This window comes from Lampetra planeri, chromosome 36 (assembly GCF_965212315.1).
Source record: "Lampetra planeri chromosome 36, kcLamPlan1.2.h2, whole genome shotgun sequence".
In the NCBI taxonomy this organism is placed as follows: Eukaryota; Metazoa; Chordata; class Hyperoartia; order Petromyzontiformes; family Petromyzontidae; genus Lampetra; species Lampetra planeri.
In genome coordinates, this window is record NC_136142.1 from 5701279 (window position 1) to 5727528 (window position 26250).

The window sequence follows — 26250 nt, forward strand, 5'->3', positions numbered from 1 at the left end:
TTGTCTCAATTATACAAGTGACCAACGGAATGACAAACCAGATATGGGCATCCATCTCGCGTCTTTTTAAAGTAATGTACAAGATGACGTATGCACTTAAAAGTGTAGTGATGTAAATGGAGTCACTATAACGTTTAGCGCCAGCTATTGTCACAAGAGTGGAACTGTGCATCTTGAGCCTCTCTCTGGCACCAGAGTTGGTATGGCACGGAAGCGGGCCCCAGGGGGCATGGTTCTGGTGACGGTCAGAGAGAGGGCAAGTGAGGATGTCACAGTCTGGGTGAACCCAAGAGGGCACGTGCCCTTCAAGGGTGGCTTGAAGGACACGTGATGCTCGGTCGAGAACCTTCTGGTGAGATCCAGAAGGGGGCGTTGCCGAAGGTGGAGCGAGGCCACGCTCGGGAGGATAAAAGGGAGGTCCCGAGAACAATCATGGCTGTCTGCTGGAATGGAACCCTCGGTGCGACGTCTCTTTGGTCGTCGGTCGTTACGCTCGGCATCGTGGATCAGGCAGCGTGTTGCTGATCTGACCCGTTTATGTAGTTACCCTGTTAGGGTCTAGTAACTGTGTACGTTTATGTAGAAACCCTGTTGGGGTGTTATAATAAACGTGTTGCCTCCAAGTTCAAGTGTGTGCCTCTGTAGAACCCACTAGAAAAGTACGTGATAATGTGAACTAATGGGAGATCTGTGTCAGGTGTAAACAATGCTGAATACGTCAAGTAAAGCTGCATGAGAGCCAGGTATGTTGACATACAGAGTTTGAGATGTCCTAGGACTTTTTGGAAACCTTAATGCGCACCCATCCCACTCATATTTTTAAAGATTACATAAAATTGTGACAAGACAATTATAAATGAGTCATTCTCAATTTACAAATGAATCCAGGCCTCACCCACACCATGTCGGTCATTGTTTTTTTTTACCATACTTGACGCTGGTTTAGTGCGGGATCGCTTCTGATATTACTTGCCACTGAGGTTAACCATGGCCATGATTCAAACTGGTTTTCTGGGTTCATAGCACAGTGCGCTAACCACTTTACACAACTCCATAAAACAATGTGACAGAATTAATGGGGGGTTTGAGTCATGTATAAGCAATGTTTGACAACACTTTGAGTTAATTTACAAACCATAGATAGTGACATGCAGTTTGAGCCAGAAATGGGCCTTTATTCCACTGTTGTTTTTTAAGAATTATAGGGTGACTGGGCTGGGGGGGAGGTAATACATTGCATGAAGCAGTGCGTAGTTAGGCAAATTGGTGATATCAATGCTCCAAAACCTTCACCAACATGCACTGGCCAGCATGGTGAAGCATGGTCAGATAGCCCTCACAACCTGTACGACTTGGGGAGGTCCTCATCCAATAATGTATACTCAGGGAAGTATTATTGAGTCTCATGACTCAGTAGGGGCGATGATTGCTATATATATTCCAATTGTAAAACTTTCAAGTAAGTTTTCACATTTGTACCATGACACCCGCACAAATCTAGATTGAAAACTCTTTTTTTTTTACAAATGCTTTTTGCGTTTAGTTTGTTGTCCTTCCCCAGCACCTCCGATTGGCACGGTTGGCCAGGTACGGTGCAAAGGAAGTTCAAAATACAATACGTAAAAAATCGCCTATGCTTGCGAATGATGTCGCATCCACTGTGAGATAGACGACGCGTACTTCTGAGGTCAATAAAACGAGAGTATTCAACAGGAAGGCCGCTGGCTTTGAACCGTGAGCCTCTGCAACAAAGGACGAATGCGCCATTTCACCGTGAATATGATGATCATGATGGGAGCAAATATTGACTATATGTGGGTGGCCAACGACTCTTTCGTGAGTGAAAAGTTTCCCGTAGAGAATTGCACACCACAATGTTGTACAATGCTCATAAACTCTGGGAAGGTTGGCAGCAGGTGAGATTTACAAAGCGTCCATGTACTTGCCCGGAATGTAAATTTGTTCACCGTACAGTGGTTGCGTAACACATGACTGATTAATGTTTTAGCCGTCATTTTGCCCATTTTTGCGTTATGATAGCAAGTGGATTATCATGGTTAGCATGAGCCCTCATGCAATACATTAAATAGGGCCCACTGGCCAAAGGGGCCCAAGCGCCTGGCTTCAAAAGGGAGCGTGTGGGGGAATGGCCAGTGGGCCACGGTGCAGTTGCATCAACCTACACACTTGATAGCTAGGCCACTGTGACGATTTTTTCGTGAAAACTACGGACAGTTTCAGTTCTGCCATTTAACAATTCGTGAAGGGGTATATTCTATAATTGTTGCCTGTGATTTTAGATGGCCTAATTCAAATGGGGGCAAAGTCAGAGGTGACCACGCGGCTCAGAGGCCAGAGTGCTGAGCGGGCACCGCTTAGTGCTAGGTTTGCATCCAGGCAGTGGTTTGTGGTTACGCCACAGTAAATTCGATTCTGCACTTAATTTGGCTAAATTCCATCTCTAAAAATTAGAAGTATTAATTTGACTGCTGTCATGTGATGAACTTTACTCTCTGTAGGTTGGTTGAAGGTGGCAGGGTGAGACCCAGGACAGATTCGCGCCACGGTGGTGGGATGTTAACTACCTCGCCTGGTATACAGGAGGTCGTGGGATGGATCCCGACCCTGACCCTTGCTGTATATTCGGAGTTTGTGTGTCTCTCTCCACGTGGTCGCGTGGATTTTTATCCGGGTTCTCCGGGTTTCCCTCCACATTTAGAAAAATGCGTTTAGAGTATTTGGCTGCTATAAATTTCCACATCATAAGCCACTTCGTTGAGCTATCACTTGTGGACAGGTTATTTCTGAAAAATAGCTACATATCTCAGTGGGCCTTCCTAGTAAAATAAAAAAAAGTTTAGTTTTAACTCCATTAATGTGAGACGTGGATGGGAATTAAACTCAAGTTGCCAGGTTAATAGCGTTTTTTGCTGTCCACTGACCATGGAGTGGTCAACCCTTCTCTCTTCCCACTACCAATTCCACCCCCATGGTTTGCAAATGGAAAAGTTGACAACTCTGGATACAGGTACCATAAATGCATGTACATGTGTAAGGGTGTGTATGTTCTGTATATAGATGTAGGTATTGTTCATGTATTGTTCATGTGGTCTCCCCGTGGCTTGCGAGTCGTGGGGAGTATTTGCCCATGCCTCTCCATGAGCACTGACATGGGAGCACAGCAGTAAGAGTACAGCAATGGAATATGATGAACTGCCCTCTGCTGCCCACCACCCAGCCCCACAGCATAGAACACCAGGCCCTATCCAGTCTCAGCACTGCTTAGCTTACATGAACCCAACGAGCGAGCTCAGGCGCATTCTGGGTATAATTGCAAATAATTGTAACTTGCTGACCCGCCCATACTGGACATCTGTGGAAAAAGAGCTTTATAAATTTCGATTTAAAGCTTTCGTGACTGCAGGGATTCATCTTCTTGGTTCTTTCGGTAAAGTCACGTAGAATTGAAATAATAAAATAATAAAAATAAAACATAATAAAATAAGTCTCACGACGTTTCGGCCACAACGCAAGTAGCCGTCAATTCTACGTGACTTTACCGAAAGATCCAAGAAGAAGAGCTTCATAGCTCATCGGATTCTTCCAGTCTTTGTGAATATTCAGATGTCATTGCAAGTTTCGTTTCGCAAATGTGTGCAAAGAGAAAACAAAAACATGAATGTTACAACTTAAACGTCTATCTTAACACATCCTAGTGTACCCCTTTAACCAACTCACACTGACCAGCACGGTGAGGTATTTAGTCCAGGGCTCGGCAACCTAAGGAACTCAATATTTCGAGAGCCACAATGTACGAGACGGTTGTCCTTAAATTTTTAATATATATAATGTCACGAAGCAGTCCTTAGTGAGAACCGCATGCCCCTTAGGTTTGCCAACCCCTGTACATAATTGGTCAAACAAACCCCCTATGACTTGACAGGGTGTGGTGGTGGTGGTGTATGTCTTCAGGTGTGTCGTGGTTCATATAGCAGCTCGCTAACCGCTGCGTCACCCCTCAACCTCCCACCAAAGACAAAGATCCCCCGTATAACCTGAACAGACTGTTGGGGCAAGTGCTGTTAGCGAGTACATATAAAGGCCGGCACGCCCGGCCGCCTTTGTCTCCCGAGTGGCGATGGGTTTTTTTAAATACGCAACGCACCAGGTGCTCATTTGAGGCCGAGTTATAAGACGCCCAGGTCCGGTTCAGATAATCGTCACCGGTGTTGTTGGCCGTGAGCGGAAATCGAACTCGGGTCGCCGGGTTCGTAGCGCAGCGTAGCGCGAACAGCTGCGTCACCACTCCCCCCACCTCCACCCACCCACCCACCACCACCCCCCACACCTCCACACCCACCCACCACCAGCACCACCTCCACCCACCACCCCCACACCTCCACACACACCCACCTCCACCCACCTCCATCCACCACCACCCACACCTTCACACCCACCACCACCCCCACACCTTCACACCCACCCACCACCAGCACCACCTCCACCCACCACCCCCCCACACCCACCCACCACCACCTCCACCCACCACCCCCCACACCTCCACACCCACCAACACCCCCCACACCTTCACACCCACCCCCCACACCTCCACACCCACCACAACCACCACCAGCACCTCCCACCACCACACCTCCACACCCACCCACCACCACCACCTCCCACCACCACTCCCACACCTCCACACCCACCACCCCCCACACCTCCACACCCATCACCAGAACCTCCCACCAGCCACACCTCCCACCACCACCCACCACCACCTCCCTCCACCACCAGCACCTCCCACCACCACCTCCCACCCCTCCACACCCACCTCCACACCCACCCACCACCAGAACCTCCCACCACCACCCCCCACACATCCACACCCACCCACCCCCCACACCTCCACCAGCACCTCCCACCACCACTACCTGCACGCCCACGTGTCGGCCAGGAGTAAATACCTGTGGGTCGCGCGGCGTTTTGAGTGACGTGGCCCAGGTGTGGCCCCAACTCTGACCGCCACGGAGTTCTTTGCCTGTGAGAAGAGACCCAACTTCGCCTTAACTCGCTCGTCAACGCGCACACGTTAAACTCTTGTCGAGTTGTATCGATTGTCCTACAACATTGCCAGTAAGTAACTGCAGTGTGGCAGGGGGTGTAAGGAAGAAATGTACCGCGGGCCCAGCACTTTGTGAGAGTTGAATATTATCACAGTCGCACATCCTGTTGTCCCAAGGGTACAAAGTTTAAAGGGGCTGCTCTAATCCGGTTTGGAAAATAAAAAATATATAGAAGCTACGTTGCCAGGGTTGCTGCTGAGTCCGTCCCCCCACCCTAAGCCATTCGTTTCGCTCTTTCTTCGTTCGGAACGTCCACCCAACGTTGATGGTCTTCGCCGCAACTTCGTAAGTATCTCGCACTTCATGTACGGTGTGATCCTACACGTACAGTCCTGTGCAGGGTGGCCTAAATGTCTTGTGACCCCCCCCTGCCCACCCCATTTAGTCATCTTAAACTTTAAAAAAATTAAAGCGAGGTTTTTTAAAACAGAAATGAATATTGCAAAGGAAAGTAATGTTAGGGGTTAATTAATTGGGGGGGGGGGTCACAATACATCTGGACCACCCTACAACAGGCAGCCGTCCCTGCTGTCAATCTACTTCTGGATGATGATGATACCCCCCCACCCCACGCCTGTGCGTGCTGGGTCCGTGGGGTTGTTGTTCGGGTTGTTTGACCGGTTTTCGCCACAGTGACCAACGCGGGGTTCGTGAAGGCACACAGCCATGTAGATGTTGGGAGCGCAGTTGCAGTGCCATCATTGTGGTTGTTGATGAATCCGTTGTGTTTTTTTTACTGCCCACCAACGTGGACAATGCGAATGAGCCTGTGAGCATTGGTTTTGGCACGCCGTGGTAGCCCATCCAAACGCTATCCAGACTAAGCGCCGCTTAGCAGCTTCCGAGAGTGAACGAAAAACTCGAAATCTCTTTTGGTGAACTTCTTGTCTGTCGTCCAACGTACGGTACACATACAGACAAAACCGCGTGGTGTTAAATCCTACATCGAGTTTGGTGGCCCTGTAACGTCCAACACAGGAGTACAACCTCACGGCAGCCTGCAATCCCATAAGGCGTCTTACCTCGTGTGCACCGGCGTGGTTGACGTACAACAGTGAAACGATTCACATGGCCGACACAAAGCTCCGGGGCAGGGCCCTTCATCCAGCAGTGGATTTGCAAAAGAGTCCCAAGTACTGTGCTGGCCATACGTCTCGTCGTTGTTGTTGTTGTTACTCCGTATGTCTGTCCTCTACGTTGAACTTCTTTCGCGCCGTACGTGGCCAACCGTGCTCACGTTTGACATGTACCCCCCCTGTCCCAGTCATTAGCAACACGGTGCTTAATGACGGGCAATGTCAATCAGCGCCTTCGCCAAGCCACTGCTGGATGAAGGCGTCTCCCGGGGGCTATATCGGTCAGGCGGGTTGTTTGACCATACTTCACCACAAGGCCGTAATTATAATATATATTGGGGGGGACACATCCCCTCCCCTCCAATATTCAAATATGCTCAAAATGTCCCCCCCAATAAATTGCTATGAAAATAATTGCTATGCTATGTAAATAAAAACAACAATTTGCTAAACCTTGGCCACAATATCTGGACTTGTCTTCATAAAATCAATGCATAGATTTCTGTTTATATGATTTTGGTTATGGTTGTACTTTATTCATCCCTAATCTCTGCCATTATATACAATGATACAATAAATGGTAAGAAAAAAGTAAAAACAGAGCAATGTAATACAATACACTATTAGACATTATTGTAAAAAAAAAAGTCCATCCAATGTGTTAGTGATTTTTTTAATATTTTAGGCAGGAAATTTGTTTTCAAATTTAGATATTTTTCTGGGTTGGGACCCCCAGAGACCCTGGAAGATTTGGTCCCCCCCAATGTTGACTCCATGGCTGGTGTCAAGCGCCGTACTGTGTCAGATACTTTCAGTTCATGATTGCTGTTGAGTTAGGGTTTAGGGTTGGCGCTAGGTGTCATTGTCGAGTTATACCTGGGTTGTGTGACATCACGATTATTGTTGGTTGCGTATTAGGGCCCACACGATGTATTAATCGATCAATATCGACGATAAAGAACCCGAGATAGACCCATAGAATCGCCTGTGCGAGAATTGGCGTTTTTCGTATTTTGACGGTGGAACGGTGGCGCGTTGGTGAGCGCATCCACCGTGAATCCACCTGAGTTTGATGACAGGCCACGGCTAACATCAGTGGCGAGTCGTATATGAGCCATTGTGGTGTTGGATTGAGACGGCATGGAAGAGGCCCTTCATCCAGCAGTGGATCGACAAAGAGATTTAAAAAATGGTTGCTTATTAGGGTCCAAATAATGTTTTTTGACACGGAAAATTTATATTCTGTGACATTCCCATACCTTTTGATTTAAAGCTTTCGTGACTACAGGGATTCATATTATTGGTTCTTTCGGTAAAGTCACGTAGAAGGGAAATAAATAAAAAATTCTCACGACGTTTCGACTGCAACAAAAGCAATCATCATCAGGTGTGAAATTTTATTGCTGTGGATTTCACACCTGATGACGATTGCTTGTGTTGCAGTCGAAACGTCGTGAGAATTGTTTTATTGTTTTATCTTTTTATTATTTTATTATTTCCCTTCTACGTGACTTTACCGAAAGAACCAAAAATATAAATTCCCATACCTATCAACCCACATGGTTTATCCGCATTCTTGTACAGGGAAATTTAGTTTTTAGGTCCATATACGGCGTACAGCCGTTTCATTACGGCCAGAAAAACATGTTTGTGTTTCTCCCTTGTGATGGGACTTTTTGTAGGATGAACGTTGAGATTTATAAGGGCACAGGGTGACCAATAAGGTCTGAATTGGTCTGTAATAAGATAGGGCACTGATAAGGGGTTGACAGGTATGCATTCAGGCGAATGGATACAACACTTTACAAACGAGTGAGTTTTGATAGAAATGGAACTTGTTCCAGACAGTTAAAATTATACGTGGTATTGTCTAATGCAATGTGTCACTCTTTAAAAAAAACAAATTGGAGAACGCGGGCTCCTGACACCATTCGCATTGATAAGCGGGCAGGACACGCCGTGGTCAGAAGGGACAATGGTCAAGGTTAAAACGACACGGTACTGGGAGCGACTGAATCAGCTCACGTGCAAAGGTGGATAACATTTACAAACAGAACGTCGCAGATAATAGCGACTTTGGAGAGCCAGCCGGCGATGTATTGACCGTGGTCGAGTGTGACTTTGTCACCCTTTTGTATCAGCAACTGTTGACCTTATGGTGTGTTTCTATTTAAAGCTTTCGTGACTGCGGGGATTAATCTTCTTGGTTCTTTCGGTAAAGTCACGTAGAAGGGAAATAATAAGTAATAAAATAATAAAACAAATTGTATTTTATTTTGTTTAATTTTTTTTAATTTTATTATTTCGCTTCTACGTGAAAATAAATAGTATTTTGTTTTATTTTTATTATTTTATTATTTCCCTTCTACATGAAAATACATTGTATATTATTATGTTTTATTTTTATTATTTTATTATTTCCCTTCTACGTGACTTTACCAAAAGAACCAAGAAGACTTACGGTGTGTGTCTGTAAGCTTAAGTGGCTTAGCTTTTTTTGTTGTTGACCTGCACCCATATTCCGTGGCATCATTCTCTAAATGTTGCACAACGTCTCAGGGTCGGACGAAGCAAATGTCAGTTTTGCAACACGGTTTGTTGTATTCATACATTACTGTGAAACTCCGTTTGACAATTCACTACAGTCCTGGGATGGGGGCATCTTCACGTCGTGCGGGTAAATTTGATCAAACTTCGTCGCACCGGTCGGTCAATGCGGGTTGCAGGTGGGGGAACATAGATGTCGAAGCATAGACGTAGAATACAACAATCGTTTATTTTTTTTATTTCGCACTGCCATCTGTTGACAAAGTAACCTCTATTGTTACCTGTGTTATACATTGCGGTAACCCATACCAAGACACTGTCCTCGCTCAGACCTGCTTAGCTTTCGAGATCAGGCAACATTTCCGATGATTTTAGTCATGGGGTAGTTTCAAGTTACTGAGTAATTGTATAATCTTAAGTTTTTTCGGTAAAGTCACGTAGGTAAAAAAATAAAGAATAAAAATCATAGATATAAAATAATAAATCAGTGATTTATTATTTTATTTATATTGTTATTTACTATTTGATTTCTATTATTTAGGCTATTATTTTATTATTTATTTTTTACCTACGTGACTTTACCGAAAAAAACCTAAGATTGTGAATCCTTGCAGTCACGAAAGCTTCAAATCTTGAGTAATTGTATTACAGCCTCATTAATTTAGTTGTTAGTGAAGTCGGGAGGCCCAATCCGCACCCTCCACTCTTGCCTGGGCAGTCCGGCCCACGGAGCGCGGCAGAGGATCAAGGCAAGGCGCAGGATCCTTGCTCGGCCTATAAAGCAAAATAACCAAGTTGTTTTATTTTTCAACTAATTAACTGGGATAATACATAATTATTAAGATACTGTGTTAAGAAAACAACACATTTATAATGATATATTACTCCAGTTTTTAAGAAGAAGAAAAAATATATTTAAAAAATCGACACAAACGTTCAGCCAATTTGAAATTGGACTTTTCACGATGACCACGTGATACCGTCCAGCCAATCAGAGCGCGAGTTTTATACCGCAAACCGATGGGTCACGAGAAAGGGCAATTGCCCGAAACGTCGCAATTTGTTTCTCTTTTAAAGCCACTGCTATTGACGGGTGTGTTGGTTCTGAATTTCAAACCAGGTCTGATATTTAATTACGAGTGTTACTTTACTTTCCCTCCTGTTACACAGCGAAACAAAGCCTATTTCTTCACATGCATAACAGTTTAAATTTGCACATTTTAACCTTAGAGCTCTACAACCGTTTTGTGCTTCCCGTTTGCATTGACTCTTCAATCGTTGCGTATGGCAAAATGTTCAAGAGCTCGATGCCAATGTCAAGATGTGCTCGCCACAAGAGGGCTTAAGGAGAGAGTTGGTATCATTTTACTATTCCTCCATTGAGTGAGCATAAACTAACAGTGGTTTACGTCCTCAACGGCCCACAAGTTTGAATTACACGGCCACAATCACACGAATGTGGCTTCTCTTGAATTTTAAATGTAGGAAGGAGGTGTGCACATCGGCTTTTTGTTGTTCGAATGCGGTTGGTGGTTATACCATTGGCTTTCGAGGAATATCGACGCTGTTTGGGTCTCAAGTGACGTTGGTCATTGCCTATGACTAAATCACTTTTGTAAAAATGTACTAATTTTCGTAAGATCTCGGAAGCTAAGCTGGTTTGAGCCTGGACAATGCACATACCGTGCCAACCCATACGGGTTTACCCGTATTCTTGTGTAGGGAAATTGAGTTGTCAGGTCCATACGGCGTACAGACGTTTAAATATTGGCAAAAACATGTTTTTGTCTATTCGTTTGTGTTTCCCCCTTGTGATGGGACTTTGTAGGATCAACGTCATTTATAAGGGCACGGGGTAACCAATAAGGTGTTGAATTGGTCTTTAATAGGATAGGCACTGATCAGGGGTAAAAATGTACTCATTCTCGTAAGATCTCGGAAGCTAAGCTGGTTTGAGCCTGGACAATGCACATACCGTGCCAACCCATACGGGGTTACCCGTATTCTTGTGTAGGGAAATTGAGTTGTCAGGTCCATACGGCGTACAGACGTTTAAATATTGGCAAAAAAGGTTTTGTCTATTCGTTTGTGTTTCTCAATTGTGATGGGACTTTGTAGGATCAACGTCATTTATAAGGGCACGGGGTAACCAATAAGGTGTTGAATTGGTCTGTAATAAGATAGGCACTGATCAGGGGTAACCACCATGCATGGGCAGCAGAGGGCAGTGCGGCAAAAGCCATTGCCGTCCTGGATTTAAAATAAAATAATGTTTAGTCTTTTATATCATGTATACTGTACACATTGATACATTACCATTCCTGTCAATATATTTAAAAATGAATAACTACCGTATTCTCAGGTTTTTTCGGTAAAGTCACGTAGGTAAAAACATTAAAATTAATGAAAGTAAAATAAAACAAAACAAATAAAATTCACGACGTTTCGGAGGCAACACAAGTCTCCGTCATCAGGTGGGACCGTCACAGCCGAATTAGCTGCATCAAGTGAAGCAATGATTCAAGATGTAATCCCTTATAAGCAAGTTGAAGGGAGGTGGAGAGGGGGGGGGAGCTTATCAGGCTGTGGTAGCCAATGAATGGAAACGTATCGTGAGGGAGGAGGAGCGGTGATCAAAGACTGCACGCAGTGCTCAACACAATGAATGGAGACGTGTCGGGACGGAGGGCGAGCGGCGATCAAAGACTGCACGCAGTGCTCAACACAATGAGTGGAGACGCGCCGGGACGGAGGGCGAGCGGTGATCAAAGACATCACGTAGTGCTCAACACAATGAATGGAAACGTGGCGAGCGGTGATCAAAGAACAATGAAGAGATTACTGTTAAACACTGTGGATGTTAACACTCGGTGAAGTAAATTAAAATAGTGCCTGTCAGATAAGATGGTCCAAAAAGTGTAATTAAGTCTTTTTTGCGTGGTTAATAACATCTTTCCAGTGATTACTGAGTTTGTACCCATCATCACGGTTGAAATTATGTCTGTGTTTGTATATTTGTATGGCTTCGTGTACAAACCTTTGATGGTAGCCCGGAGGTTTGCAGAGAACCTTGGTCTCGGAAAAGACAATTTCATGAGAGCCCGCCGAGTTGTAGCAATGATCGGCAACGGCCGAAGAATCAGTTCTGCCGTGTTTCAGCACTGACTTGTGCTCGCGGACACGATCAGCAACATGACGTTTTGTTTCTCCAATGTAGCAATCACCACAAATGCAACTCAATTTGTAGACTCCAGGATACTGTAAGTCAGGAACGACATCCTTCACAGATGGAATCAGATCACGGATTTTATGCACTGTACTGAATCGGACTTGGATCTTATGTTTGTTTAGAATTTTGGAGATCTTTTTGGTCACGCCTGCTATGTATGGTAACGTGATAGTTTTGGTCGGAGTTTCATGTGGTTGTTTCTGTGTGGTGGGAGAGAGAAACAACCACATGAGAGAGAAACAACCACATGAAACTCCGACCAAAACTATCACGTTACCATACATAGCAGGCGTGACCAAAAAGATCTCCAAAATTCTAAACAAACATAAGATCCAAGTCCGATTCAGTACAGTGCATAAAATCCGTGATCTGATTCCATCTGTGAAGGATGTCGTTCCTGACTTACAGTATCCTGGAGTCTACAAATTGAGTTGCATTTGTGGTGATTGCTACATTGGAGAAACAAAACGTCATGTTGCTGATCGTGTCCGCGAGCACAAGTCAGATCTGAAACACGGCAGAACTGATTCTTCGGCCGTTGCCGATCATTGCTACAACTCGGCGGGCTCTCATGAAATTGTCTTTTCCGAGACCAAGGTTCTCTGCAAACCTCCGGGCTACCATCAAAGGTTTGTACACGAAGCCATACAAATATACAAACACAGACATAATTTCAACCGTGATGATGGGTACAAACTCAGTAATCACTGGAAAGATGTTATCAACCACGCAAAAAAGACTTAATTACACTTTTTGGACCATCTTATCTGACAGGCACTATTTTAATTTACTTCACCGAGTGTTAACATCCACAGTGTTTAACAGTAATCTCTTCATTGTTCTTTGATCACCGCTCGCCACGTTTCCATTCATTGTGTTGAGCACTACGTGATGTCTTTGATCACCGCTCGCCCTCCGTCCCGGCGCGTCTCCACTCATTGTGTTGAGCACTGCGTGCAGTCTTTGATCGCCGCTCGCCCTCCGTCCCGACACGTCTCCATTCATTGTGTTGAGCACTGCGTGCAGTCTTTGATCACCGCTCCTCCTCCCTCACGATACGTTTCCATTCATTGGCTACCACAGCCTGATAAGCTCTCCCCCCCCTCTCCACCTCCCTTCAACTTGCTTATAAGGGATTACATCTTGAATCATTGCTTCACTTGATGCAGCTAATTCGGCTGTGACGGTCCCACCTGATGACGGAGACTTGTGTTGCCTCCGAAACGTCGTGAATTTTATTTTTGTTTTGTTTTATTTTACTTTCATTAATTTTAATGTTTTTACCTACGTGACTTTACCGAAAAAACCTGAGAATATGAATCATTGCAGTCACGAAAGCTTCAAATCTAGAAATAACTACCGTTTCAACGTGTAATTATATTATGTAATGTACTGCAGTGCCAATGTGTAATTATATTATGTAATGTATTGCAGTGCCTATGTTTAGTTTCCAATTGAATTTTGAGATGGGTGAGTGGAAAAGGTGTGGACATGTTTCTACTTTGCAAAGATAAAAGTCAATCGGCCTTTGCCAGGTCGGTTTTTTATTTTGTTTCTAAATGAATTGCTGATTTCGGAACTATTTCTTTTGCCTTACTTCAGACTTCATGCCAGCGCTGGTGCTAGTTATAAGCTAACCAATCAATTTATTGGGTCTTTTGGTAAAGTCACAAAGATACGTTCAAATAAAATAACAAAAAATAACAAAACTACAACGTTTCGATCGCAACACAGAAAAAGGGGGTTAGCTTCAAAGGCAAACTATTTATAAGGTTTTAAAATCGGAATAGCCAAAATGTCAGTAGCCAATGATAATGTAAGTAGTGGTGGGCAGCCAACCCGTCTGTGGTTGGTTTTCACCAATCAAAGGGCTGCCAGGTGAAAATTTGCATGTTAAAGAGAGATTAGCATGCGGGCTACATGGCCCAGCCAACGCAGCCTTGCCTGCCGGAGGAGCTCACCGATGGGACTTTGTCCAAATCTTGCAAGTATTTGTGAGCTCCTCACACAATCCACCCTGGTTAAACCCAGGATGGATCGTAGGCAGGCCAGCCTAAATGTTTCTAACCAGCGAAGATGTTCCATTAGGGGGGTCCACGTTTCGCAAGCATAGAGAAGGGAAGGAATAACCATGGCCGAGAAGACCTGAAGCTTCATGCAGAGTGACAGACCAAGTAGCTTCCACACAGCGTTACGCAACCAATGAAAAGATAATGCCGCTTGACTGATTCGGAGTGAGACCTCTGCTGTTAAACCAGAACCGGTCATGAACACACTGCCCAGGTATGGGAAACTCCACTCTTTCCACAACCACCCCATCACCAATTGGGAGTTATGGGGGTGGAGTGTCCGATGGTACAAAATTCCCAGGCAGGTGCTTAATTTTGGTGGGGCTGATGGTAAGTCCCCACCTCTTAGTGGCAAGCTCCAGGTTCAGCAGCAGCGCCTCCAACTCCTCCTCTGAGTGAGCAGCAATTACCAGATCATCGCCATACATAACGTGGTTGAGCAATAGGGAGTCATCTTTTGACTGCACCTGGACTTCGATCAGCCTCCCATTGTATTTGTACCAGATGGAAATTCCTCCGGTTCAGCTATTGAAGGCTTCACGAACTACGTGGTCAAAATAGAAGTTAAATAATGTGGGAGCCAGAGGACATCTCTGCCGCACCCCAAGGTGTACAGGGAATGGCTCCGACACCCGGCCACGTAGATTTACCCGGGCCTGCTCACCATCATGAAGGTCCTTAATGATCGTGAGCAGAGGGTCAGTGACTCCGAAAGCACGAAGAACATCCCAGAGCCCTGGCCTACCGATGGTATCATAGGCCTTGACCAGGTCAATAAAGCAGAGATGTAGGTCTTGTTGGAATTCCCTACACCTCTGCTGTAGCAGACGGACACAAAATATGGCATCTGTGCAGGACCGCCCTTTCCTGAAACCGCATTGGGGCTCCGCAAACCTCTCCTCAGCGTGCCTAGCAAGGCGATGTTGAATAATCCTTGCCAGGATCTTTCCCGGCACACTGAGGAGTGAGATGCATCTGTAGTTGTTACAGTCTGTGCGGTCCCCCTTCTTAAAGAGGGGGACCACCAGGGCATCCTTCCAATCCTGCGGAACCTGTCCGGTGGTCCAGACTGTTGTTATGATGTCATGTAGAGCAGTCTGTGCACAAACACCACCCTCCCTCAGCATGTCGCTTGGGAGATCATCTCTGCCCGGTGCCTTTCCTGGTCTCAGGCTCTGGATCACCTTCAGTACTTCCTCAACAGATGGCACCTCAGCCAGCCACTCACAGGGGGTGACTTCTTTCAATATTTAAAGGCACCACAGCCTTGGCAGGGTCATCCCCACTTTGTCCCACGTTGTTTTCCAAGCTGAGGGATTTCCCCTCCCCCAGGACCTCACAGAAATAGTCAGCAAATCTGCAAACCTGTTCCTGGGGGTCAGAGATTGGATCACCATTCTTTCCCCTAATGATGGTAATAGGTGTGGCGCTGCAGGTTACTTTTTTGATGGAATTAAAGAGCGATTTGTGATCGCGGGCCATTGAGGCAGACTCCATCTCCTCAGCAACCCGCGACCACCACCCATCCTTGCAGCGCCTCACGGCTCTCAGAACCTCTGAGCGAAGGCTGCGGTAAGCCTCCTCATTCTCTGATGTGGGATGCTGTAGCCGATGAGAGTGGGCCTGTCGCTTTTTTTCAGCCAGCTTGAACACCTCCTCTGTCAGCCAGGGTCTCTGGGGAGGTCTGGACCGTGTACCCAAAGCAGCCATTGCAGCTGCATGAGCCACAGTCCAAAGCCTCGCTCATTTCCCCTCGACATCAGGAGGAGTGGGGGACGAAGCTAACACCAGCCACAAGCGATGATGAAATTCTCGCTTGCAACTTTCATCAGCTTGCTGAGATCATGCCACTAAGGGTTTGAATGGGGTCCTGGGTGTACACCTACCACTGGAGTGGAAGAATGGCAGGTGCATCTTACAGATGACAAGTTGAAGATCAGTGGGCAGATCAGCTCCACGGTAGGTCCTGGTGTCAAGGACATGGGCCCGCATCCGCTGTTCCGTCACTATGTAGCAGAGGTGTGGACTCGAGTCATGTGACTTGGACTCGAGTCAGACTCGAGTCATGAATTTGATGACTTGCGACTCGACTTGGACTTGCATAACAATGACTTTGTCCCACCTATGAGATGTGGACTCGAGTCATGTGACTTGGACTCGAGTCAGACTCGAGTCATGAATTTGATGACTTGCGACTCGACTTGGACTTGCATAACAATGACTTTGTCCCACCTCTGCTATGTAGTCCAGCAGATGTTCTTGCTTGGACCCGGCATGCATCCATGATGTGTGGATGCGCCGATGCCGGAACAGCGTGTTGGTGTTTACAAGGCCATGGGCTGCACAAAAATCTAGCAGCCTCCTGCTATTGTTATTGAGCTTATCTGGCCCATGCCTTCCAATCACTCCAGACCAGGTGCCAGCATCATGACCAACTCGGGCATTGAAGTCACCCAACAAGATGATTCTATCCCAAGGGGCCACTTTAGCCAGCACCTGTGACAGTTCATAGAAGGCATCTGGCTCATCGGCCTTGCCTGCATCCCTCCACGGATTTTCGTCTTCGGTGGGGGCATAAGTAACCATGACCACCACTCCTCGCCTCTGGTTGATGGGAAGGGGAGCCCAAAGTAGCCTGTGGCTTACAGCTTCCCACACCTCACCGCCACGCTCCCACGCCCCCTTCATTCTTTTGTTCAGAAGAAGAGACACTCCCTCTTTATTGGTATTCTCCTGCCCCGAGAAGAGGACTGTCCACCTCTCATGGTGGCAGGAGCCAGAGCCGGTCCACCGGACCTCCTGAATATTGCAAAGCTCCAGGCGGTACCGGTCCAGCTCCTGACAGAGGAGTGGCAGCCTCTCCTCCACAGTGAGCATTCGAACATTCCACGTGGCCACACGTAGAGGGTTTTTTTTGTTTCTGGAGGAGCCCCGAGGGTAAGGATTCAATCTCCTGGCTCCGCCAAATGGGGTTTGGCCAGGATACGTCATAGACGCCTGTTCCCCCGGGGCCTCCGGCACAAGCTTATTCATTAGATATTTTAGACGTGGTTTGGTGATAACTAATTGAAGGTGGAGGGGTTACCAGCCCCTCGCACCCATCCAGAGCCCCATTTGGCCGCTGTGGTGGTTACAAACGCCATGAGGGGAAAGGCCAATCTATATTGGCCCTCCCCCGGCGGCACTGCCCACCACAGCGTTGCCGCCCGGCACCACGAGGAGGTAGGGGGTTGTTTTTGCCGGAAGCCATACATATAAATAGACACAGACACAATTTCAACCGAGAAGATGGGTATAAACTGAGCAATCATTGGAAGGACGTTATCAACCAGTTTAAGTTATAATTGGCTATGATGTTCCCATTTGAAACTTGCGTTTTCACTCGGTTCTCACTAGCACAGTCACTTCGTGCGCCGACCCCTTGTTTGCGGCTCTGTGATCTCCCATTAACATGCTAATCTCTCTTTAACATGCTAATTTTCACCTGGCAGCCCTTTGATTGGTGAAAACCAACCACCGTCGGGTTGGCTGCCCACCACTTACATTGTCATTGGCTGCTGACATTAGAGCTACGCCCATTTCAAACCCTTATAAACAGTTTGCCTTGGAAGTTAACCCCCCTTTTCCTGAAGACGACCGCCTGTGTTGCGATCGAAACGTCGTAGTTTTTGTTATTTTTTTGTTATTTTCTTTGAACCTATTGACGTGACTTTACCGAAAGACCCAAGAACATGAATTCCTGCAGTCACGAAAGCTTTAAGTCTAGATCTAACCAATCAACAAACGTTTAGAGCCCCAAGGGGTTCAAGGTACTCAAATTTCATTTTCAAAAATAGGGATGTGTAAAATATCAGCTCAAATTCAAATCACGACCATAATATGTATAAAAAGCTAATTATTCTCTCTCATCTCAATCCTGTCTGCATCTGGCTTCGATCATCTCACTACATCTCTATTTTACTGACATTTTTCTAACTAAATCTATATCTCTTCAATCATTTATCTTCGATCTTATAGATTAAACCAGGTGGCCCCAAAAAATAAGTTCTCTTTGGGGCCCCCAATGAGCCAGCATCACCACTGCTTGATGGTCACATGAAATGTGCCACCCTCACCACTGTAAAAAAATAACTTAATCACTCATCGGATTCCTTCACTGTAAATTAATATTGTGATTCTGAAATGCAGGCTTCCTTCCAAATCTCTACTTTCCCTTGACTGCATTTGTGCTTTATTTACCCAATCAAGTCTTGCCAAGTCACAAAAGTATTTTTCAGATGGAGACGGTTTCTGCAATAGGACGTTTGACCATTTACATTCATGAGAGGTTGGCTTCATGTGGGATGAAACCAGAGTACCCAGAGAAAACCCACCACACATCCAAGGAGACACATTCAAACCTCCACACAGATGGATAGCTACAATTAAAACTACACGCGGACTGGACGTATTCGTGATCGGCAGGTCGTGTGTGCCGTGGTCAGTGTGGGTACTCCCACCTATTTTTCGATTTAACGCTTTCGTGACTGCAGGGATTCACCTTCTTGGTTCTTTCGGTAAAGTCACGTAGAAGGGAAGTAATAAAACAATAAAAATAAAACATAATAAAATAGCAAGCAGCCGTCCTCAGGTCCTCACCTGAGGACGGCTGCTTGCGTTGTGGCCGAAACGTCGTGAGAATTATTTTATTATGTTTTATTTTTTATTGTTTTATTACTTCCCTTCTACGTGACTTTACCGAAAGAACCAAGAAGACTCCCACCTATGTCAAGAAATTGTATCCATTGTGGAAGAGTAGGCCTAATACCCTCTAGAGGGGCTCTCTACAGCTCTGTCTAGCGGAGACCCGTCTGCCCGCAGTGGCATGAGGAGCCAATTTCAGGGCTACACTTTACCTTTCCACAACATTTCACATCCATGGTTTAACCTAATTAAATCTGCGTATGCACGATGGCAGGTTGTACACGGGATGGCTGCTGGGATGTGGCTCGTCGTGGCTGTGGTTGGGTTGCTGGCGACAGGATGGCCACCCTGCCTGGTGGATGCTCAAAACTTGACAACCATCAGCCTACAGGAGTCAGGTGGGTGCTCACAAACGGTCAACAAATCGTGTAGTACTCCACGACAAACCGGGCTCATTAGCACATCATCGTAGGTGAGCGGTGAGTGTCAGGCAAGTGGTGAGTCTTACGATTTAAAGCTTTCGTGACTGCAGGGATTCATCTTCTTGGTTCTTTCGGTAAAGTCACGTAGAAGGGAAGTAATAAAATAATAAAAATAAAACATAATAAAATCATTCTCACGACGTTTCGGCCACAATGCAAGCAGCCGTCCTCAGGTGGAGAACAGGTCCGTCAAGTAGACAGAGTCGTGCCATTCAGACTTTGTCTACTTGACTCTGTCTACTTGACGGACCTCAAGCGAGTGTGAGATGTGAATTTGGTAAGGGTCAGGTGAGTGGTGGATGCTGGACAGAGGAAAGAATATCCACATTTACCCCGCTACAATATGAGATGTGATTGTCTGTTAGGTGTGAGTTGTGTGTGAGCAGTAAGAGGTGAGTGTCAGGTAGTGAGTGTTTGATAAGTGGTGGATGAGTGCTAGGCGAGTGTCAGGTGAATTTCTGGCAAGTTGTGAGTGTCACGTGAATGGTGAGTTGTCTGATGAGTGTTGGCTGAGTGTCACACGAGTTTGAAGTGTCAGGTGAGTGATAAATGTAAGACTAAGGCACATAGCAAATGAGAAAAGCTAGTTATGAACAAATATTTTAAATAGCGTCAATTGCCACTTGTTTTTGTATGTTGTACGTCAAGCTTGCTGACATAAACTAGGATGTATCTCTATACCAAGGCACTAGTTTTCCCACAGTAAAACATTGGAAAGCTGCCAAGTGATGCTATTTTTAACACGGTGGGAATAAAGTTGAGACATGCGTTAATTGGGATGTGATGTCACCAAACAAGTGACATTATCACAGTATCGCCCCTTAAGCTTAGCAAGACCAGAAAACCAGTTTGTCCAAAATGTATTGCCATAAAACATGCAAACATTCATACATTGGGTCAAGTAAGTGTGGGTAGTAGACACTTCAAAGTAAGCAAGATGACTGTTTCTCTCTCTTATGTATTATTCATTATATTACTCTGCTTATGTCTCCCCGGAACGCCCCAATGGGTCTCAATGCCCTTTTTAAGTAGGGGCCTACCAGGTTTTCGTAGTATTGGGTGATGTTGCTGCTGTGTGTAATCCCATTTGAGTAATTTGCAGGTAATTTTTCAGCATTGCGATGTTTGGCCAGTAGCGGTTACATCCAGTGCGTTTATTTGGCTTACACTATAAGTCCTCCTTGACACCGTCTGATCCACGTCTTTATGTGGATAACCATTATCTCTTGCTCTTCCCACACAGCAGTGCAAAGTCACTGATGGTGGTCATTTGTTGGCCTCAATTCTATGTACCTGTCCGAACCAAAGACATCTTGTGTCGATGTCTCTGTTGCATCAAAGTCTGCTGCTGGCCGAGTGTTATCTTTTATGGTCCCTTGGCTTGGTTTTTGTAGTCTCGATACTTCCAGCACCCTTCTCAGCCAGTTATTTTTTTCCGCAAGTGCCTTTCATCCTCTCCTAAGTGTCCAGCATTAGACTGTGAATCGTGATTGCACTGTAAGGGGGAAAATTGTTTCAACGTTGGGTTGCGTTGGTGTTTTCCCATTAGGGTTCCAAAGCATAAAACAATGATATAAACTCCTTGTGAGAGGATGGAAAAGATATATATGACAGATTTGATATACAGATGAGACAGACGGAGTGAAATGAGGGTTCTAGACAAAAGACAAATGTGGGGTTGGATTACAGATGGGAAATACAGACAGGATAGGCGCGAGAGAGATAAATTACATTTTTTTGTTTATTAGAATATGAATTCGAGCTAATATTTGGTTTGCCAATATTTGTTTCCATAAATTCAGGATTCCTCATGCAGCTTTGGGCCCAAAGCATTCACTTAGTTAGCTTATGCTTAGTACCACCATCGGACCCCTCCATCTGAGCACAAATTAGTACTATGGTCACCCTATATCCGTTTAATGTTGAATGTTTCCGTAGCTTCGTTTTGTAATTTATGGTGTGTTCAAACTAGAGGTTATTTGCCCACACCGATTTGCACTGCAGGGCAATATATTTGCAATGTTGAAATTGTTTGTGTGATGAAGTTCTTGTTTTTTTTTTGTTTGCTTTTGAGACTCATACTCTTCTCTTGAGTTCTCAACTGGTTAAACAAAATAAACTTGAACTTGAAACATAACATGGATCTGATATGAGTGTAAACCTTCCTTCTCTGTGGCTTACAGCTACGAGTCACCTGGTCCCTACTACAGAGAGCCATGCAGATGGTGAGGCTGCTTGTGTACACACTACCAATATTTAAAGACAACCACACATAAAACGAGTATCTCCTTCTTAATTAGCCTGCAATTCTGTGTTGACACTATTGCCAATGCATTCTCACAGATGTTGTGTTTAAATGTTGTGGTGTTTTATGAAGGCATGAGTGTGTTTAGTTAAGTTTATTTTATTTAACCAGGTGAGAAATCAAGAGACCAGGATAGTCTCATTTGCAAGGGTGACTCTGGGGCATTAGTCTGTCTGCCAGTCGATGACGATGATTGCCATGTATAATTCCAATTGAGTCATTTGTGGATCGTTTTAAAATGTAGTAAATTTGGTTCCTGGCAAGTATAAAACAAGTATCTTGAGTGCCACCGTTATCAGTGAAGCTGCCTGTAATTGTGTGCCACTGCATGTCAGCGTATTGTGTCTATGCGTAGTTGGTTATACACTCCATTGTACACAATGTCATTGGTTGTCTTGGAAACTTTTTTGCTCATCATAAGTTCACGTGCTACTACCTATGTGCAGTGCTCTATTCAATTGTGATTCTTAATCCCATCGGCGCTTCAGAATGTGTTAATGTAAGTTCATTACGCATGTATTTTTTTCTGGGTCCTCCAGTTTCTTCCTCCACATTTATAAACATACATTTAGAGTATTTTGCTGCTATACATTTGCACGTGATAAGCCACTTCATTGGGCTATCATTTGTGGCTAGGTGACTTCTGAATAAGAGCTATATAGCTCAGTGGGCCTTACCTGGTAAAATAGAAAGAGTGAATAGTTAAATTTGTACTCATGTGAGGTACAGTATCAAACCATAAATGATGATAACGATGACACTTGCCGGCAGGTCACAGCATGGTGATCCTTATCGCCTGCCTATCCCTGCTGCTCGCAGTCTTCACCTTCTTCTTCCTGTGTCTCAAGCTGAGGCAGGGCCTCCACGTGGCCCCATGCTCACGTGTCGCGCTCTTCACCGACACCGCCTACTCACGAGGTGAGTTGCGCGAGCACACGCGACCTACCGCATGGGCGGTTCCGCGAATCAGGCAGCCTTGCCGTTAACATTTCGAAATCGTCCTTATAATACGGGATTCCATTTTTATAGTTATTATAGGTTTAGAAAATTCGGCCCATTTATGGAATAAGTCATAGGCGATGGGCCTTAACTAGAAGGGGCTCACTTTAGGGCGACCCTCTCGAAGCTGTTTTGACCTACTCTTCCATGCTGACCAGACATCTTGGAAGAGGTGGAAGTATTCCAACTTGACCCCACTATTGAGTAAATGTGGTGTAGCTGGTCATACTGTGGAATGGGGTGGGGGGGCTACATGGTAGGCAGCAGAGGGCATTGCAGCAGAATCCATGGCTGTATTGCACTTTCTATGCTCCCACATCTATGCTGCCTGCCTTCACCAATCCGCACTGATCAACATGGTGCAATCCGATGCATCCCCAAGCATGGCGTGGGGTTGCATCGTTCGGCAGTAAATTCAGAAGAAAACTGCACGTGTACATTTAGTGATGAATTCTTACCTGATTAGGAGTAGGTAGAGTTGTCAGTAGCAGTCCTGGAGAGAAGGAGAGGAGGTAATTTACTGCATAGCTGTGAACAGCTTTGCCTGTGGTCAATATTTGGTCACCCAACAATAATTGGTCATCCACCAAGCTAGATTGAGATTTAACTCAGCTTAGCTTCCGAAATATGACGAGATTGGGCGCATTTCGGTTGGTTTCATCACAGGATAATTACACATTACCATGAAAAAATTATTACGCTGACCTGCATACCCAGACGATAGTGGTGCATGCCTGTAATCCAGAACTGTAGAGGAAAAGGTTAATGGACCGAGCAAATACTGCGAAACTCCTTCGCTGTGGCCATCAAGGAGGTGTCATACCCTGGTTTGCCAGGAGAAGGTAGTACAGCAAATATTTGGACTCTACCTGTACCATCTGTATGGGATGGAGTGTTTCACCCTCGCACATATGGGTTTCTCCGGGTGCTACGGTTTCCTGCCACGTGTAAACACTCATTAATTGGGCGAAAATACCTTCTTCTATAGAGGACCGCAGAGATTGGGCAATTGTTGGCACCGGCTCATCTCATGGTTGCTGCCTACCTGCTTCTCTGTGGTTCCTCATGCCACTGAGTTGTTCTCTCGGTATGAGAGCGAGCGAATACTGTGCGGCTCATTGCAAGTTGAAATTATTATCGGAACTAATCTCTTCCTCGATTTTTGTCGGATGTCTGATGGACACCAGTGGCGACACAAGGCGACACCAAACCAACTGCCTCCAGCCGTGGCTTCCGCAACCTCCCTTAAGGGTTCTCAAGGAAGCGCCATCATCACGCAGAGGCTGGCGACTGCATGTGTGTGTAAACCGGCGTGTTTACGGCCGTGACGGGGGTTATGCGTGCCGCATTCCAGCCGGTGCAGAGCAAGGTGGCATGGTCAGTGTGTTTCACTGAAAGGTCTCTCCGTACAAACTAGAGGGCAGCCTGTCCTTACGGATGAGGTGATGGTGACAATCGCTCGACATTCAGTCTCAACCCACTCGAGCCTGACTCACCACTTTTATTCAATATAGTGGGAAGCCTGTTGAGATTGGATAGCTCCCCCTGCCCCAGCACCCACCCCTCCCAAATAGCACGTCTGTTGTATGGTATGAGAGCCATGTGCTTATCTGCTGTACCTTTTGCAAATGCAAATTGGACATTAGGTAAGCAGCGCCGGGTGCCTATGAGCCTAATTGTTAGGTGAAAGGTATTTTTTTAGGTAATTTCGACATTGGACCAACATTGGTCCAATGTTCCATGTTCACTAGCATCTGATGATTTAGAGAGACGCAACTCAAATTAGAAAATCGTTGTACCACCCAGTGTGTGTGGAGATAGTTAAAATCTTGCCTGGTATACAGGAGGTCGTGGGTTCGATCCCAACCCTGACACATATAAATTTGGAGTTTGAATGTTCTCCCCATGTTCATGAGGATTTTTTTCCGGGTCCTTCGGATTTTCATTCCACATTTAGAAACAGGCGTTTAGAGTATTTGGCTGCTATAAATTTCCACATGAGAAGAAGCCACTTCGTTAAGCTATCATTTGTGACCAGGTCGCTTCTGAAAAAGAGCTACATAGCTCAGTAGACCTTACCTGGTGAACTAAAAATGGCTTATTTTAGTGTGTGCATTTTTATTGACTGAGCTACATCTGCTGTTTAGGATTCTTTACCAATGTGTTTTTCCTTTATGAGCACCTGGCTTATTTGTTTTGTATATGCCACGTGCTGCCAATTTATGCCTTTGAAATATCTGCTTTAAGCCTTGAGGCTACATTAAAGTCAAAGTTAATGGAAATAGTATGTTTATCCAGGGAAGCTAAAACTCAGTCTCAGGACTTTGTCAAGAACCTCTATCCAATGATAATCACCATCGGCTAATAAATACAAGTAGAACATGAACGATTGTACAGTAATACATCTTCAGCTTCATAACTTCCAATCTCCAAGGCATCCGAAAAATAAAAAAACCCACTATGTTGAAAGGGCACCCGCGTGTATACTGTGTATACAACAACTCCCTGATGTAGCTACTAGCTTTAATAAATTCGAGGTCTAGTTTTTAGTTTGCCCTACAGGGAAACGCTCGTACTTTGATTCACAGCAATACTGCACGGGTATGTTCTTCTTTTTCCTCCATCAGCTCGGTTTGAGGCATGTGACTGGGCATGCCATAGACTAGAGCAGAAGTGTTTACTCGCTGTACTATTGTTTTGAAATAAAATAAAAAACTTTCAAAATCAAAAGTCTACAAGTTTTGACTTTTTTTTTTCCACAGCTATTGGAGTATTTGTGATGTTTTCCTGATTCCGTGTAGCAGGCACATTACACAGGAAGGGAAGCTTTATAGGGGTTGCATATAAAATAAAAACAGGGGAATTTCATACACATGATCATTCGGAAAGAAATCATAATTAACGGGGTTTTTATTGGCATATTAAATTACCTATTAGTATCTTTTGAGTGATAGACAACGGTATTCTTACATAAACTCTTTGATTCTGAAAAAATATTTCGTATAGCTGATGTGGATGCAGAGCAACAACTCCAATTTCACATCCAGGTGGTCAAGCCAGATAACTGCATCAGAAGCAGTGGAGTGTATCACCGTAATGTCGTATTTATGGATCGGGCATTGTGTTGTTATATGTTGTTATGGTCTATTCTGGATGAACACAGTTTCAAACTATTGGAGAGTTTTTAATTTTCCATTTGTGCATCAGGTGAGTTTATTCTTAAAAATAAAATCACATTATCCATAATAGAGATTTTTGGGTTTGATCGCGTAAATATAAATGTGTTGTTAAACCCTCCACCACCCGACACAGCCAATTAGTAAGGTTTGTCACGTAAAGAAAACATGCCAATTCGTTACTAGTCCAGCAACACCGTGACGTTCCACCGGTAATTACAGCAACCAGCCTCATCAGGTGACAGCCAGAGTTGTGGAGAAATATCCTCATTCATAATCATAATCAACGTTTTTGGGTTAGATCGCGTTATTTATAAATGTGTCGTAACCCTCCACCACCCGACACGGCCAATCAGTAAAAAAAGTGTCACGTTGACAAAAGACAAATAGTTCACTGCTTTAGCCCACCGGTGTGTTGAAGCGTGAAACCACAACATTTACAATTTGAGTACTGTGATGTTTCGCTGGTAATTGCATCCAGCATCATCGGGCAATTCGCCAGAATGGTGAGGCTCTGCTCTGTCTCCCGTTCTTATATATAAAAATCCTCATGTTTCG

At 45.1% G+C, this 26250-nt stretch overlaps 1 protein-coding gene across 3 annotated transcripts; it reads left to right on the forward strand.

Annotated features, from left to right (window-relative positions):
• Nucleotides 1-665: 665 nt before the first annotated feature.
• LOC144730719 (uncharacterized) lies at nucleotides 666-25246 on the forward strand. 3 transcript variants are annotated; one of them, XM_078611417.1, is made up of 5 exons: nucleotides 666-743; nucleotides 19005-19128; nucleotides 21396-21437; nucleotides 22289-22435; nucleotides 23704-25246. In XM_078611417.1, the coding sequence occupies exons 2-5, from the start codon at nucleotides 19017-19019 to the stop codon at nucleotides 23763-23765; spliced, it is 363 nt and encodes a 120-aa protein (XP_078467543.1). In that variant the 5' UTR covers nucleotides 666-743; nucleotides 19005-19016; the 3' UTR covers nucleotides 23766-25246. The 3 variants fall into 3 exon arrangements, with proteins under 3 accessions (XP_078467543.1, XP_078467540.1, XP_078467542.1); XM_078611414.1 differs by lacking the exon at nucleotides 666-743 and adding an exon at nucleotides 4993-5411; XM_078611416.1 differs by lacking the exon at nucleotides 666-743 and adding an exon at nucleotides 4998-5136.
• Nucleotides 25247-26250: the final 1004 nt, after the last annotated feature.